We start from the raw sequence: 17643 nt of genomic DNA, 5'->3' as shown, positions 1-17643 counted from the left end.
TGCAGTGTTTTTATGACTCTTTATTTACATGGTCTCATTTGTATTTTATTCATAAAGCATACACTAGATAAAAGTACAAAAACTACTCTGGTTTGATCACATTAGATATGTTACACCGACTGTATAAAAATAAACTCAGATCAAAGTTCTCAAGTGTTTTTCAGGCCAAAGACCCCTTAACTTAAAGAGAGACAGAGCAGGAACCCCCTACTACATGTATTGTGTAACAGTGAGCCGCACTTGTTTCTTGGTCCTCTCTAGTTTGCGCTTGCCTGTCGTCGCTAATTTAGCTGCGGTTTTAGCAAGGCAAGGTGCGTTAGCCTCACAGTCTGCACTTCCACCAGTGGTTCCTGACATCAGAGTCTCTTGTCCAAAAGGTTACAAAACAATCCAGTGTGGCTCAAAAATGTCTGTACATTTGGAATAATAATAAGCTAATCGGCCAGTATGTTTCAATAGTACATAAATGTTAGCTAACTAGTTCACTCACTTTCATGGATAAGTCATTGATGTATAGTAATAACGAGATACCAAAAGTTGCACACGGCAAAAAAAGTTTCTAGCTTCTTCTTCGGCCCACTGAATATGCGCAGCTGTGTTTTTCCCACCGGTCGAGTTCCTTCTCGACTCATAGACTTTACATTGGGATGACATCACAGATTTTAAAGTGATTTTATCGGCCACATGAAAGTTTCACAAATACAAAATCTCCATGGATCAAATATTCATAAGAGGAATATTAATAATTGACCTTGTTTGCAGTTTGAGATATCCTGTCAATAGTTTTACAGAAGTCTTTTTTATTACAGTGGTCTTTGGGGAAAATGCTGCAATACCGAGAGTGGCCACTGGGAAAAATTAGAAGCAAGGCCAAGCAGAGCTCCTAGGGGCCTAGGATAGGGGCTGCACAGTGACTTAGTGCTAGCTAGTTCACATGACTGCGTAGGGATTCGTGGGTAACAGTTAGCCTATCATTAATCTTGTGTGCTGTAACTTAAATGTTGTTTTTTTTGTTTGATTTTTTTTTTATGAATAGGACAGTTTATCTTTGCTATGTTAGATATGGACCCTCAGGGGATCTCAGGCATTAGTCAGCCAGTTAGAACAACAGTGAACACTCTGGGGGAAATATGTGTGTTCTCTAATTTACAACACTTGACCTTGTTTACATTGCAGTGGTTAATTCGATGAACCAATATTTGAGGATCACCGACACACATATCAGTGTTTTCTGCAGGTTGATAATTTATTTACGGATGGAAGTCCTGACATCACACTGAGAGTCACCAGATACACACTCATGAGTTAATATGATTAGGAAAGTCATTTTTCCAGCTTATACAACTGCACATATAAGTGGACCTCACTTGCACACCTTCTAAACACAAACATATTTCCCACAGATTTTTGAAAGTAAAAAAACAAACAAAAAAAGGTCATATCTTTGGATGGGCGACTCAAATGATAAATTAAAATACTGTGTTTAGTCCAGGGATGGGAATCAAGAGCTGGTTCCATTTGAGATCCGGTCCCACATTGACCAGTCCATTAGAATGGTACGCCTTCCTAGCTTATCGCTTCCTGTTATCGATGCCGGCTTATTTTGCTGACAGTTGCACTTTGCAAACTTGCAACAAGACGGTCTAAAGCGCGGCTTAATTTCACGGAGACTGATGACAACAGTGCTGTTCGTGACATCTGGGAAATGATCATTTAAAGGAGGAAACACGAGCAATGTGCTGGAACATCTTTCGACACAACATGGAATGTGGTGTATTTGACATTCTACGCACTGTGAGTGCCACTGCTTCCCAACCGATCAGCAGAGGGTAAATATCCTCTGTTATAATTACATTAGCACCATGCAGGCAGGCTTAGCAGATTTTTTCTTTGACTGAAAACAGACAGTGTTCTGTGTTCAGACTCGGATAATAAAACTGTGAAGGCTTACTTTTCTTCTACACAGAAAACCGACGAGAAAGCAACAGAGAATCGAACCGACAAGCAGAATCGATAATGGCATTGGTATCAATAAATCTATCAGTTCCCATCCCCAGTCTAGCCTCTGATAGTTAGGATGGCAGATGATAACACTTGACACTTGATCCCAAAAATAGAAGGGAGCCCAAGATGTCAGAAGAATCAGACGTGTGAATACTGAGTATAAATACACCCACGTTGTGTTTAAAAGCTGCTGCTCATTTTGACGCCTATTACACCATATCTGCATTTTAGCTGAATCCTGAAGGCATTTGGAGCCAATGAGTAGTAACGTAAGGATCGAGCACCCCTCTCAGAGGGATTGGCCTGGGCATATTAATGACAAATATTTACATTTTATTGATTTGTTGTGAAAGGCGTGCATTGGTTCAAGAGTATAGATTGACAGACAGACGTATGCACACCCATCGTGGCCCGTCTGTTCACAGCAACACCTCTCACATATGAGCTTCCCCTTACAGTCAACCTTTCACTCACTCTCCACTCTCTCACACAGGCTATAAATACAGACTCCTATTAGTCCAGTGTTACATTCTCCCACTCAGCCCCCGCCCCTTCTCTGTCTCTCACAGTGAGAGAGCTGCAATGACGTATTGCTGACTATCTCATTAGACAATATCATAAAAAGCCTGTTGCCACAGCAACCGCTCCCTGTATCGCCATGGCAACCAGCCGCCATGTCAAGATGGTACATTCTCTCCCACTGAAGGGGGAGGAGACGATGACCATGAATAGCGAGCACTGAAGCAGCCTAAGAAGAGGAGGAAAAGGAGGAGGAAGATTGCCATAGTTGGAACATTCTGACCCCTGCTGGTCACATCCGAGTGCTGCAGGGCACATTCTGAAAGAAAAATCAGGAAGAATTAGAGCTGAGAGTGGAAACATTTCAGAATATATCACAGCAATTACAAGTGATAAGTGAAGCTGAGAGAATGTAGAAGTGTAAATAATAGTCAGAGTGATGAACTCACAAGTACAAAGTCGGTCTGGCCCGCTCTCCTGAGAATATGAAGCACTGCATCATGAACTGTGACAAACAGCCGGCTCTTTGGGATGGACTCCGAGAAGAAACCCGCAGTTTCCAGCTGCTCCACGACACATGCTAATATTTGACCACACAGAGAAGCAAGCGTGACAATGAGCATATGAATGCATGAAACAGAAAGCATTTTGTGATAATAGAAATAAATATTTATGTTAGACCTATGCGTCCCTCTGGGAACAATGTGGCGCCACTGAGGCTGAGACCTTGGCACATTCATTATCTGAAGCTTCAGTGCCTTGACCCCGCATTAAGGACGTTAAGCTTGTCTCTGTTTTGTCTGGTGTGCCACTCACCTTGGCAGCCTGCTAGATAGATGTCCAAATCAATCTCTCCAAAGTCCCTGAATATCTGGTGGAAAAGGCATATCACTTTATGTCTGTTTTTGTCTCCTATTCTTTCTTTTAACAATGCAGATGCACATTTTCTCTCTGGTCATTTATTTAAACATCTGATGGTTAACTAAGAAATGTCAGCACACAAAGATCTTGGCAGACATACATTTTTCAAGGTCTTCACAGTGACTGTGTCCACAAAGCTGGTTGTCGAAATGTCCAAGATGATGCTGTGCGTGCCTGATCCGCTGGCCCTTCCCTTCTCCTCATCACTGTGGTGCGATACCTGTGTGGTGCTGTCATCACCGTGGCAACCTGTGTCTGAATCTGAGTCTGACATGGTCGTGTCATGTTGGTAAGCCCAGTTTACTTGTCCTTTGCTGAAGCCATTCGCAGAGGTTTCTTTCAGGCTTAAGGCTACAGCATTGCCCTGACTCTGTCCTTTCAGTCCTGCTGAGACTTTCCTCTCATGCATCTCTGAGATTGTGCCATTGGACAGGTGGCTGACTGCTTTAATCTGCCAAAAGGTTGAAAAAAGTGGAAATAAGTACTTGTGACTTACAAGTTCAAATCCATAATTTGTGCAACATGAAGTATCTGTAATGTGTCATTTAGGATATCATACTTGTTTTTTCGCCTCCTTTTTGGCCTTCTTTCTCTCCTTCTCTTGTTTACGCTTCAGTTTTGCATCTCGCTTCTTCTTTGCTGTCAGCAGCTTCCCAATTTCAATCCCACTCTGCACAAAAAGCCGAGCATCACATTAAAGAGAGAAAGGGGAAAGTGAGACGAGGGAGAGAGATAATGAAAGCAATTAAGGGGGCTGTAGACAGCGGACTGGGATTACATCTTGTAATCAAATGCAAGCCTACACACACATTCATGATCACACACACACGTGCGCACACACCTTCTCTTGCAGGGCCTCCAAGTACATCTCAGCGTTCGTGTAGTAGATAGTTGTAGATGAACGGAAGATTTTAATTCCTGGAATCTCTTTAGCCTGCAGGGACACATTGCGATTCAGAAGAGTTCAGAAACTCACACCCTGTTTGGCTCTCATTTGCACTTTGTACCTCCCCCAGGTATTGTTCAACTAAATGGAGTTCTTCTACCACTTAATGACTGAAAGTTGGGCTAACTCTATCCACAGAATGTTCCTGTAAAGGGTTGGTTCACCCAAATTTAAGGGAGTTAAAAGCATTCTTTCTCATTTGCCCTTAGTTGCATCGTGTAACGCGGATAGTCTTGCTTTCATTTGCCTACTTTGAGAGATATTTCTGTTGCCAACACAGCAGAGCGGCTGTGACAGGAATTTTTGTTTCGTTTGTGGCGTTCACAGCATTAGCACAATGACACTCAAACAAGACTATGAATGAGCAGCCATTCTACCAGCCCTGTGAAGCTGCACCTAGGTCCTTTGAGCTAAATGCTGACACCTGCATGCTAACATGTTTACAATGACAGTGCTGACATACACATATTAAGCTGGTTTAACATTTACAGTTAGCGCATTTTTTAGCATTTGCTAAGTAGCAAAAAAACACAAAGTACAGGAATTTGGTCACAAACCAAAGTCCATCCATTTCCTTTCAGTTTCATCCGCTTATCCAGGACCCCAAGGCGTTCCCAGGCCAGATGAGATATGTAATCCCTCCAGCGTGTTCTGGGTCTGCCCCGGGGGCTCCTACTAGTGGGACGTGCCCGAAACACCTCCAGTGGGAGGCGCCCAGGAGGCATCCTGATCAGATGCCTGAAAAACCCAAGATGGCCACGTCCAAAATGCCAAACTCCAGGTTTCAAAACAGCAGTCCATACATTAGTAGGTGACACCACGATAGCTACAGTATGTCCATTATTTCCAATGCATTCTCACTATGGCCTTGTCACATATTGACGTTTGGTCACGGACTTTCCACGTCCACATACGACGTGCAAGGTACCCTGGGTGTGTTGGTTGTTGACGTTCTGGGACACCGTGTCAAGTTCTGCCTGTTACATGCATTGTCTTCTTTCAAGATACACTTCCATTTTGTCTTTCAAAATAAAGGCACTACGTCGGTACAACACCGCAAATTGATGTTTTTTTCCCCCTTTCAACAACAAACACACATGGTTAGGTTTAGGAAAATAGAACAGGGTTTGGCTTTAGAATCTTTTGGGACGCAACACCACTCTCTTGGGTGAAAGTTGGTGTTTATTGAACCTATCAACCACCCCTCCCGCCCACCCCACTCGGACTTTTGCCGTCTACCTTTCGTCCCCTTGATGCCGCCGGATGCTGTCATTGTCAGTACCGCGCATCATCCGACATTAAAGGAAGCCCTTTTTTGTTGGTTTCTGAAGCTGCAGGTCACTGCCCAAGTGCCGGATTTCGACAACTTCACAGTGAGACCGAGCTCTTATTTCATACGGTCTGCAGTGTCAAGTCGTTAATTGCACTCTAAACATTGACTGGCACGTGCAAGAAGGAGTCGTAGCCCACTTATCTGTTAACCAGATATCCGCTGGCTGCACCAGAACCCCCAAAATATTGCCTGTTGTCGTCAGAGGCTAAATCGTTGTCCCCAGAGGCTAAATCGTCTTTGCAATTGCATGCAAATGGCATTTCTTTAAATAATTTGGGTGAACTGACCCTTAAACTTTCTGCAAATGAATATGAAACTGAGAATCTTTCATTTATCGTTAAAAAACTCTTACCTCCTTGTAGGTGTCTGTGTCCAGATACAGGCCAGTGCCCGACACGTGGCCTAAGATAGAGTAGCGGGGCCTGAAAGGTATTAAAATGACATTATTATTGCAGCTCTGTGAAAGTCTCATCAAAACCTCTCATTGTGTTGACATCAATAACTTGTCATTAGTGGCATGTAGTTACAGTTGTGTCCTGAAGATGACAGTGAGCATGGAAAAGCCAATGGAGACAGCAAGACCCAGGTCCAGGTTGAGCAGGATGGTGCTTGTGAATGTCACCAACCACACCAGCTAGAGGGCAGCAAGCATCAACACTGACGGTCAGCGGGGTCAAAGTGCAACAAAGCTCACACAACATTTAACTGAGCATCTTAAAGAGGATTTAGCCGTACCAGATCAACCTTGTTGGTCTTCCACAGCATAGGCACGTCCATGAACTGCTTAAACATTCCTTTCAAATTCACAAACACTATTGTGGATAACACAGCCTGAGAAAAACAAAGACACACACAGAGGTGTTCACATATATCCACAACCTTATTGGTTATTAAAATATATCTGCAGAGAGAGAAGTGGTACTGGGGGGAGAGTTTTACCTTAGGGAGATCTGAAAAGAGAGAACCTATTTTCAAAACTGTGATCAGTACGATGACGGACGAAATCACTCCTGCAACCTGACAAAACACACACACACACACACACACACACACACACAGTTATTGAACAATAAAGGGCCTCACACTGAACATTAGAATCAAACATAATTGGTGGTTTTTGTGCTATTTTTGCACAAAACGTTCGTGCGTGCGTACTTGTGTCTTGCCCCCTGTGCTCTCCTGGACGAGGCTGCGTGACAAAGAGGAAGTCACCGAGTAACACTGAAAAAAGCCGCCGACAGCGTTGCTAAGACCCAAAGCAACAAGCTCCTAGAAAAAGAGAAACAGCAAGACAGGCACAACATTTCAGTTCAGAAATTGGTGATCTTTGATACGGACACTGAAATGTAACACTCGTCATATCTATAAATAGCTCTTCATCCACAACTATATGTAAGTAACCTTCGGATGAGTAGCATAGCGCACTGTTCATTCACTTTATGGCCATGTCAATACATCACTGCCAGGCTGAGGGCAGTGCCAAGCATATTTAAGACACACTTGATTACATAAAGCTTGTTGAGCATTAATGATTTAGCAGGCCAGCTCTTAGAGGCTGAGTGCCCGCAGTCTGACGCTCCTCAGAGCAGACTGATCACAGTCACATGCCTCTGCCAGTGTGTATGCGTGAATAAGTCTGTGTTCTGTAGACAAGAATAAGACATTTAAAATAAAACCTTCCTGTATGTCTCCACGTGCAGAACTGTGGGGGAATGCACAGGTTATTAGAGGTTAGTCCTCTGTGTGTTTCTATTTACAGGGTGACATTAATCTGTTTTTTTCCCAATAAAGTGGCAACATGTCCTGATGTAATAGCAAAGGGAAGAGAGTGCAGTTCAATCTAAGGCTGTGGTTTTGTATAAATAATGAGTTATCAGAAGAAAATGAATATGCAGAAGAGAACATCTCCATGACGGAGGGAGTGATACACGCTCTTCTGTAATACCTGCTGCGATCCCTCTTAGACAGGCTTGTTTCATGTGACACGTATCTACTTTTTATTCAGACAGTCGAGTCTCATTATTCACAAGCTAAATTTAACTGCAAAAATAAATTTACTGTAACTCCCACTTTATGCACGTTGCACATGCGCATGTGTCCGACTGTGGGGCAAGTCCCTGATGGCTCTGCAGTATGACGTTGTGAGACATTTGAGGCATTATGACATTCAGAAATGGACTTCTATAATTACTGGCTTAAATGCATCTTCGGCCAACTCCTTAAGAGGTTTAGGCGATGAAATTTCCGTCTGTCATTACTGTTAGGATATAATTCAGAAATTGATGCTGCGCAAAGTGACTTGTCGATGAGGACCGTGAACAAACAAGAAACATCTTCTCCTACATCACACAAATACGCAGTATGGAATAGGCAAAATAATTTCTCAAATGGAAAACTGTAGTTTGTAAACAGTGCTGTCTACAAACAGAGACACACTCAGTAGCACCCCCCAAAATTTGTCATCGGGGTGTCCTAATATCCTCCTGCTTCATATATTAAAAGTATACCTTCATGGATTACCTTCATTGAGCGAAGTCTTTCGCTCAAACCTTAATCATCACATATCATCTCTTAATATGTACACCTGTAATCTGTATTAAATAATTATCTGGACTTCATTCACCTGTCTCTCCTGATTGACCTCAGCTTAGCTTTTGACACAGTGGACCAAAACGTCTCAATCAACCGCCTGGAAAACTTTGTCGGTATCAGTGTTGTAACTCTGGATTGGTTTATCTCCTATCTGCCAAACAGGCTCTTCTCTGTCTTATTTAGGTCTGAGAAATTATTCCCAGTCAGACTTATATGAATAACTCCCTCCAGGACGATCTGATTCATTTTTCCACTGATGTGACAGTCCTGACCAACTATGAGCGAGCACAGTCTAATTTTTGGACAAAGTTTGACTCTTCCCTGTTTGCAGAGAGTCCGCCAGGAACAGGGACTCCAAGTATAACTCTCACAGTTGTTTGTGAGTACCACAGTCTGTGTGTGTGTCCCTTTGTGAATTTCAAAGATGTGCGTGGGTGTGTGTGTTCCTCACCTGGTTGCTATCCACCTTGTAGCCGTGTTTGAGGGCAAACGTTTTGCCCAGAGAAATGTTGATGGCATAGCCTACAATGGCCACTGCAAAAGCATCGCCTATCACTTTTGAGAACAATGTGGCATCTGGAGCTTGAGGGGCCTTGAGCCTAGAGATGGGAGGTAAAGATGATAAAGATGTTTCAGGTTTTCATCACTTTCATGTCAAAGAATCCTGACACACAGGCAGTGTCACAAACTGCTCAGGACATTAGGACAGCTCACATTTGCCCAGAGGTTGTTAAAATCTCAAAGAACTGTTTTCTTTCTACCAAACTGAGCCCAGTCTAACTGAATCCAACGCTTGGGCAGTGACTTGCGACGTCAGAAACCAACGAAATAAAGGCGTCCTTTAACGTCAGCATGATACACAATTGGTTGTTGTTATAGTTTAATGGCAACCGGCTGCATCAAGGCGGGACAAGGACGAAAGTTAAGGTGACAAAAGTCTGACTTGGGTGGGCAGGAGGGATGGTGAATGGGTCCAACAAACACTGACTTTGGTGTATCTTGACACGGTGTCCCAGAACATCAACAACCAACACACCCAGGGTACCTTGCACGTTGTATGTGAACATGGAAAGTCCATGACCAAAATGTCAATATGTGATGAGGTGGGAGTGAGAATATCTTGTCCATGAGTAGATGCACGCTTCCTTCTGTGCAGTGATACAATTGCCGGGTGTAGTGCGTGAGAAAGGAAATAGTTCCCACATGGAACTGCTCACAGCAAGGTCTGTGGATTATCTTGAGTAACCAGGTCAAGAGACATTGCTGTTGAGTTTTTCATTTGTATTTTTTTGGCACTTTGAGCATCACAAGCTGAGTGCCATCTAGTTCCATTATATTAGAGAGAAGGCGGACATCTCTACACCTGATATCTTTAACACCCGGCAACTCACACCAAAACAATCTAGACTGATAAATAGCACTTCAGGTAAGGGGAAGTTTTTTTGGTGAGGTGAACTGTTCCTTTAAATTGCAGCAGGATGTGTGACCCTAACACAGGCTGTAATCCCATACTTGGAAACACATCCTCACACGCCCATCCTCAATTTCTACCAAAAACGACCAAAATGAGAATTCCATGAAAATCAAAATCGTTGTCCAAAACAAGAAACGCTTCAAGTAGCTTTCAACTATTATGTCCTCTATTTACACGTCCTTGTTTTATGCCTTTTGGGGAAACTCTGCTCGCTTATGGATGTTTGGATGTCTTTTTTTAGAAAGTAATTTACACAAGCACACATTGTGACTGTTCCTTTGCATTCTGTTCCTTCATCTTATCAACAACCACACACAGTCTCTCCACAAAGACAAAATGTGGTACCTTTGACTTTGTGATCTTGGGAACAGTCTTGCACCTGCAGCTGTCCTGATCTCACCTCTCCCACCTCTCTCTCTCTTCTACACACACACACACACACACACACACACACACACACACACACACACACTAGATGAACCTACCCACTGGGAATCTCTCCAACCACATCAATGCTGTATATAGTCGTAAGGCCGCAGAAGTGGATGATGATTGTTGCTGCTATGATCTGTAAAAAAAAGGCGCAAGGAATGTTGGTTCTGTATGTCTTGTAAATCATTACTTTCAGCACAAGCAAGCCCTCTTTTTTTCATGTGTAAAACAAGGTCATCAGTGCCTCAGTCCGTCACGATCTCTGTGGTCAAGATGCCCCCTGCTGGACTATTAAATGAGCACACCTGCTGAATAAGCGGGGGACTTACCACTATGATTTCTATCGGAATGGGCAGAGGCAGCTTCTGTCTGTAGCAGTCATTGAGTTCTTTGACCACAATGAGTACAGCGAGTGCGACCAGGCTGACCACCAGCTCTGGCACCTTAGTCTCAGGCAGCTGCCGACAAATATCCACCAGAGTCTGTGAGGAAGAGAGTGGAGCAGTGAAGGACGGAGCAAGGGGAGGAAGTTAGAAATAAGAATATTACACATGTAGTGTAGAAAGCAAACAGGTGTGCACAGGCCTACTGACTTTGCCACTGTGCTGGTGGACAAAATTGACTCATAAATATGTGGCTTATACACAAACTGTGGTGCATTACTTTTTGTAGCTATATGTACAAACAATGCACGAGAACAGCCTGAAATAGTGTTATGAATGACACACTCACATAAATAAGAGAGAAAGGACCAGTGAAGCGGTCTGGCTTGACTCCAAACAGGTACTTGAGCTGGGAGACGCATACATGGCATGCTGATCCTGTGGTGTAGCCTCGAACCAGTGGCTCAGACAGGTAGGTGACCACGAAACCAAACCTCACCACACCTAACACGATCTAAGAATGGAAAAGGCGGTGAAGAGAAGTAGTACAATATGACTTTAGAGGGGTTGTTCAGTGTCTCGATACAGTCACTTTTTAGTTTGGTCAAAATGGACAAACAGACACACCTGAAAGATTCCTGTCAAGACAGTGAGGGAACATGCTATCTGTACTCTGTACGCATCCCGTTTATCGAAGTCCACAATGTCAGTCCCATTTGTGCCATTTACAATAAAGTTACTGTCTGGTGCCAGCCTCTCCGTCACACTCCCGATCATGATGCTGATCACAGCAAACGTACCTGAACATAAAAAAAAGAGGAATGTGTATTAAGGCCCGTTTCCACCAAACATTTTCAGTATGGTACCTTTGGAACCAAAAGTAACCCTTCAGACATCGTACCTAGACCCTAGTGTTTCCACCACAAACCGTACTCTTAAATGTGGGCGGGGTTGTTGTCCCTCACTGCTCCGTCCAGCACTCACTGTATTTCCTTATTACCGGTGACACAGATGGAAGTCTGCACCTCGTTTATCGTCCACAGAACAAAGATGTGAACAGTGGTTTCTGCCTCAAAACCAGCCACAACTCAGCCCTGAGTGGAGTGACTGTCCGCTATTGACCAGTCAACAGACTGCAGTGTTCGCAGCTCCACCTTTTAGTACCAGATCTGTGTGCTAGGTACCCCAACAGAGGGGGGACTAAAATGGTATGGAACGTTTCCATTGGTACATCCACAACTCTTCATAGTGAAAACGGAAAAAAAACGTACCGAACTGAACCGTACCGTGCCGAACTGCTCTGTGGAAATGGGGCTTTTGTGTTCTTTTAGTAAATTTAAATCACCCTCACCTTCACACACTTTTTTTACTCACCTATGGAGATGTGCCTGGAAGTGCCAAAGATGAAGTAGACCAGCACCGGGTAGAGGGAGGTGTAAAGGCCAAACACTGGGCGTAAGGAAGCCAGAAGGGCGTATGCCATGCCTGGTAAAAAGAAATAAGAAACAAAGTCCAAAACAAGTTCAATAAAAATATCACGTTGGCTGTTTAAAACATTGAAAGCATCTTCCGACATTAGCTGAGAATAAGAGAGAAGATTGAATCTCACATCTCTTCGTTAAAGATGAGGCTTTAGCCAGGAGACGATTAGCTTAGCTTAGCACAAAGGCTGGAAGCAGGTGGAAAAGGCTGTTCTTGCTTTGGGGAGGGCTGGAGCCTATCTCAGCTGACACTGAGCAAGAGGAGGGGTACACCCAGACTATCACAGGGCTGACACATAGAGACAGACAACCATTCACGCTCACATTCACACCTACGGCCAGTTTAGAGTCACCTTTTAAACCTGCATGTCTTTGGACTGTGGGAGGAAGCCGGAGTACCTGGAGAAAAGCAAGCAACATGCAAACCCGACACAGAAGGGCTCCCCGACCCCAGGGTTCATGTGATGTGGATAACCTCTCAGCTCCCTCTCATTCATACATACACACCCTGCGGCAGATGCATGATGCCCACGCTGCAGCCAGAGATCAGGTCCCCTATGGCATTTTCTCTGATGGAGTAGTGAGGCAGCCAGCCGAGAACAGGGATCCAGCTCAGTACTATGTGCTTCAGCCTGGACACCGAACACCTGCAACAACCATCCCAAAAATTCAGTACATACCATTTGCATCACTAAGAACACTATTCATATTTCGAGTTTTCCACCAGGGAGGAGTGTGTGTCTGCCTGAAAAGTAGATAAAATATGTAGGTTTTTAGCTTGAATGTTCGAGTTCATTTGAAAGACAAAGAAAGGAACTGATGATGTGATTACATTTGAATTATGTTTGCTGAAAAGTGATTCATTCTTGTAAAACACATTGATACATTTGTGCTGTTTTAGAAAAAATGGAACAGATGTAATACATTAAAAAAATCATAAAATGAGGCTTGTGAATTGTAACACCTGTGACAGGTTTTATCAGCTGGCCTTGTAAAACAGTGACACAGTGGATAACACCTGCAAATCTAGGAGCTGCTGTTCACTTGTTGTAACAGATGCAGTGTAGTACTGACCTGAACATCAAAATGTAAAAAGCCTGTGTAAACAAATATTAGACCTCTTTTCCTGGAGGACTTTTAGCAACTTGTCACATCCAGACTGAGTTTTGTCGTCCTCTGCTGAAATGTCTCTATCATTCATTCACTGTCTTAACTGAACGGAAAATATTTCATCTTGTGTTACTGTGATTGCTTAATATTCATTTTAAGAGTCTTATATAATGTAACTCAAGTTATCATGATTGCTTCCTCCTACATAAAACAGTGAACTCTGCTCTGACTCAGGTCACACCATTGGTCAGCCCTTTTTAATCAACCCTGCTTTGCTCCGAGATTTGCATGCACATGCAACAAACTCATTCATGACTCATTCAGTAATTCATGAGTCACTTTTTACAGGTTGAGTGGGCAGTTAGAGGTACAGCCACACACACACACTGACACACACAGTTGCAACACATTACTCCCAACTCAAATACCAATGCTTGGTCAGTGGACTTATTCGTCTACACATGACTTGATAGGTACCGCTCCTGCATCAATTTAGCACATTCAGGGATGCCATGTCAATTTACGCTCATTACCATGTGTCTTTTCAAAATGAACCACTGTTGATTTTTATGTTAACTTTCTTAGGCAATAAAAACGCGATAGGTTTAAAAAACAACATCATGGTTTGGCTTAAAATAAGTATGCATGTTACTAATGCAATATAACATCACATGACATGCTAGCATGCTACTAGCACACAACTGGACTGACTGTGGTTTCACATGTGACAAGAACAGCAGGCTCCCGGGTAAAAGTCCTGAGTTTGTTTGATCCATTCACCACCCCATCCACCCGCCCAATGCGGACTTTCTTGCTTTTAATACTATGGGAATTGCCAACAAAAGTTGCCAAGGTCGTTTCATACAGCCACTAAAGGGTGCCTCTGTGTGGCTGTGTCTGATGGCGACAGGCTACTGACCAAGCATCAGTATCTGAAAGTTGGGAGTGAGACCGGGTTGAATAAAACTTGTAGAAAAGACACTGTGTGGGAATCTTTTCTACAAGTTTTATTCTTCTTGTCCCTCTCCTACGCTCCTGTTTGGAAATAAATGTGCAAAGTAATCCTTTGTAGTGAAACCAGGTTGAAAATTGCAAGTGCGCAAAAACACATTCACATTCAGAAACAGGGTTGGGGAGTAACTAGTTACACGTAACAGAACATGTAATCCATTACAGGTACTGAGAAAAAATGTGCAATTAAATCACAGTTACTAATTTAAAGGGGTTAGGATGTATTCTTTGCGGCAAAAAGTTCATATGTAGAATATAGCGTTCATTCTGTTCCGACAAACACGAGTCAGCAAAGCCATGAGGACAAATCTGAGTGTAATACCATTGCCTCCGAGGAGCTGTCTCTATGTCCAGACAGATTCCATTAATCTGGCAGTATGCTCTCACAATTTTGAATGCTGTTTTTGATTGGTTCTGTTGCTCGAATTTGCACCACCTCTCATCTGCCGATCAAATCAAGGTGCATTGCTCTACGCTTTTGAATACTACTATGTCTGGCTGCAACCAGTCAACCATGCCAAGGCAGGTGGCGATGTCATTGGCCTTTCAGTGATGGAAATTCAACAATATTTTCATTCTGAAATCAGAAAAAGGGCTCTAACGTTTCTGTACAGTGTGAAGCTTGTTTACCAACAGTGAAAATTATATCAACGTCAAAATGCTTGATGTCAAGCCTGAGGAAACATCTACAGGCCAGTTAATGTAACCTCCATCAGTTGCATAAGACAAGTAATCAAAATGTAATAAAATGTACTAAGTTACATTACTTTGATTAAGTAATTAAAATTATTACATTACTTATTATATTTTCAAGAGGGTAACTAGCCATCTATGACTTATTATATTTCAAAACTAACTTCCCAACGTTGTCCACAAACACACACAAATATGTCCTTTTTACCAGATTGTGCCATTTCTTAATCTTCATATTTTGCCATTTGCATGTCAGACCACTATCTCCACATAGTCTCCTCTCCTTCTTTACCTCAGGAACTCTTTCACCCGGTTACCCAGGGTTGGTTTAGTGGACCAAGTCCCTTTTTGTGCCACTTCATCCAGACATAACTCATCCAGGACCTTCCTCTTCACAAAATACTCCCCAGCTGAACAGTCCCTCTCCTCCATGTCCATGTCTGTTAGACCAGATCCAGCCAACCGCCTTAAAACCAGTGTCCTCCTTTCCTGCCTGAAGGTCCTCCTTGGTGAAGACAGCACACACACTTAAAGTGTTGTCACAAAAGAAGCCAAACAGTGTGCAGTGAGAGTGAAGCCTCCTCGCCTTTCTGTACTGATTGACAGTGCTTGTTTTTGGACTGTGGGAGTGACTGTTCCTTTCCAGTCCTTATAAGAAGGCACCTGCCACCCCACATGTCCCCGTTCTGCACGCACACACCTGAGGTTATCCGTGTGTCACCCTGTAGTGATTAACCTGGTGAAAACTGCAGCTGAAAGGCCGAACTTTGGTAAACACACTCCAAACTGTAAAAACTGTTAAAACACTGACAGTCACACAGCAACACTGCAGCTGACACACTCTGTTTAATGCGCAGGGTAAAAACACTTTTTCACAGTCCTGTGTTTAAGATTAAAGTTTGCATTGTAGTGTTTATGCAGCAAATGTCTCACCAAACTGTGGAACAGAAAGTATGCTGGTGAGGTTTGTGTGTACGCACCAGACTGAATGAAACATCTTATCTTTATGGCTGCCAAACTTTCCTCCTTCAGAGATAAAGAGACATAAAGCAACAACATGTTTACTGTCAGCAGCAAAGCTGAAACACATTGTGTTACTAGCATTGCCCAATATGCTTTATGGAATGAGGCAATCAAAAAAAAAACAACTTCTTTACAAAGATTGTTCACATAAACCCAAAATAACTCAGACTGAGAGCAGACCAGCAGATTTACATGTGACTTGTGGCTAGTCAAGTTCTTAAATTTTACTAAACTAAAACAGTTTTTACCTTTACTGAATTAAATTAAATTAAATCAAGTGCCATGTGTTCTGCCTAAATGTTATGCCTAAACGCATCAAGGCAGCAGTCGGCTGCTGGTCAATGTCGGGCCGCTGGAGAGTGTCTGTCACCCTATTTTTTGCAGTGTGAATGGTCCCATTGACACTAGCCGGCCCTTGTCAGCCCTCGCTGGCTGTATTCACCTGATTCAGCATGTTTAATTGGTGTCGGGGATGGCGGAGCCCATCAGCGATTGAAATCGCTCTAGCAGTTGAGTGCAAGAAACAGAAGTGAAGAAAGCAGACAACCGACCTCGTCACATATTGACATGCTTGGTCATGGACTTTCCAAGTCCACATACAACATGCAAGGAACCCTGGGTGCTGTTGAAATATCAGGGTTTGGCTTTAGAATCTTACGGGACGCAAACACTGCTCTCTCAGGTGAAAGCCTGTGTTTGTTGGACCCATCCACCACTCCCTCCTGCTGCCCCACTTGGACTTTCACCGCCTTAACTTCCATCCTTGTCCTGCCACATTTCCTCCTGACACTGCCGGTCGGACGCCGTTAAACTATAATGGCAACCGTTACATTCTGTTACATTCCAACCATTTGTTTGCGCTGCTGGTAATAACCAATTGCACACTTGTAGCTATTTTGCACATTTTTTTTTTACAACCTCTACCTCACTTCTCACTGTGTTGTGTATATAATTTGATCTTTTTTACTCCTGCAAGTTCATGTTTCTTTTATTCCTTTCTTTTATTTCTTGTATATTTTAAATGTTAGCACTACATGTTTTTGCATATATTTTATATTTCTATATTATCACAGGGCTGACACATAGAGACAGACAACCATTCACACTCACATTCACACCTACGGGCAATTTAGAGTCATCAGTTAACCTGCATGTCTTTGGACTGTGGGAGGAAGCTGGAGTACCCAGAGACAACCCACGCTGACATGAGGAGAACATGCAAACTCCGCACAGAATCCACCACCCTGGATTTGTACTGGGAACCCTCTTGTTGTGAGGCGACAGTGCTAACCACTGCACCACTGTGCTGCCAGTTTTGAAGACTGAGTGCCATTGGAATCCAGCATATTACTTTTTTTTATGACAAATTATAGTATGACTACTATAAATTATATTTTAATGACTTTTTCATGACATACTATACTATGACTTCTTTTATGGCATTTTTGCGAGCTTTTTATGACATCTTAACCAATCAACTACTTTTTCATGATATATTAACACTTTACCAAAACTACAACTGAAAGTGATATAGCCTACGTAACACTCATATTACATTCTAGTTTTCCACTTTTTAATATTTAATAATATTTGATATTTGAAATAAGGGCATAGGTTTGCATATATCTTGGGAGGACAGAATTGTGCCAACCAATATTTGAGCAAACTTGTCCTCATTCTAACAGTTCTGTGCATAAAAACACAGGACACATTGCATCTCA

General features: G+C 42.9%; 1 protein-coding gene across 1 annotated transcript; it reads right to left on the bottom strand.

The window, feature by feature from the left end:
• Nucleotides 1–2: 2 nt before the first annotated feature.
• Nucleotides 3–15561, bottom strand: slc26a6l2 (solute carrier family 26 member 6, like 2). Its single transcript, XM_033629913.2, has 19 exons — nt 15192–15561; nt 12593–12732; nt 11979–12089; nt 11232–11404; nt 10954–11118; nt 10551–10703; nt 10275–10357; nt 8767–8914; nt 6879–6992; nt 6663–6740; nt 6459–6554; nt 6251–6357; nt 6076–6145; nt 4286–4378; nt 4004–4114; nt 3545–3895; nt 3340–3394; nt 2973–3103; nt 3–2842 (listed from the first exon to the last, which is right to left on the bottom strand). The coding sequence occupies exons 1-19, from the start codon at nt 15335–15337 to the stop codon at nt 2816–2818; spliced, it is 2352 nt and encodes a 783-aa protein (XP_033485804.1). The 5' UTR covers nt 15338–15561; the 3' UTR covers nt 3–2815.
• Nucleotides 15562–17643: the final 2082 nt, after the last annotated feature.

The sequence above is a fragment of the Epinephelus lanceolatus genome, chromosome 8, assembly GCF_041903045.1.
Source record: "Epinephelus lanceolatus isolate andai-2023 chromosome 8, ASM4190304v1, whole genome shotgun sequence".
Lineage (NCBI taxonomy): Eukaryota > Metazoa > Chordata > Actinopteri > Perciformes > Serranidae > Epinephelus > Epinephelus lanceolatus.
This window is presented reverse-complemented; position numbering and strand designations above follow the sequence as displayed.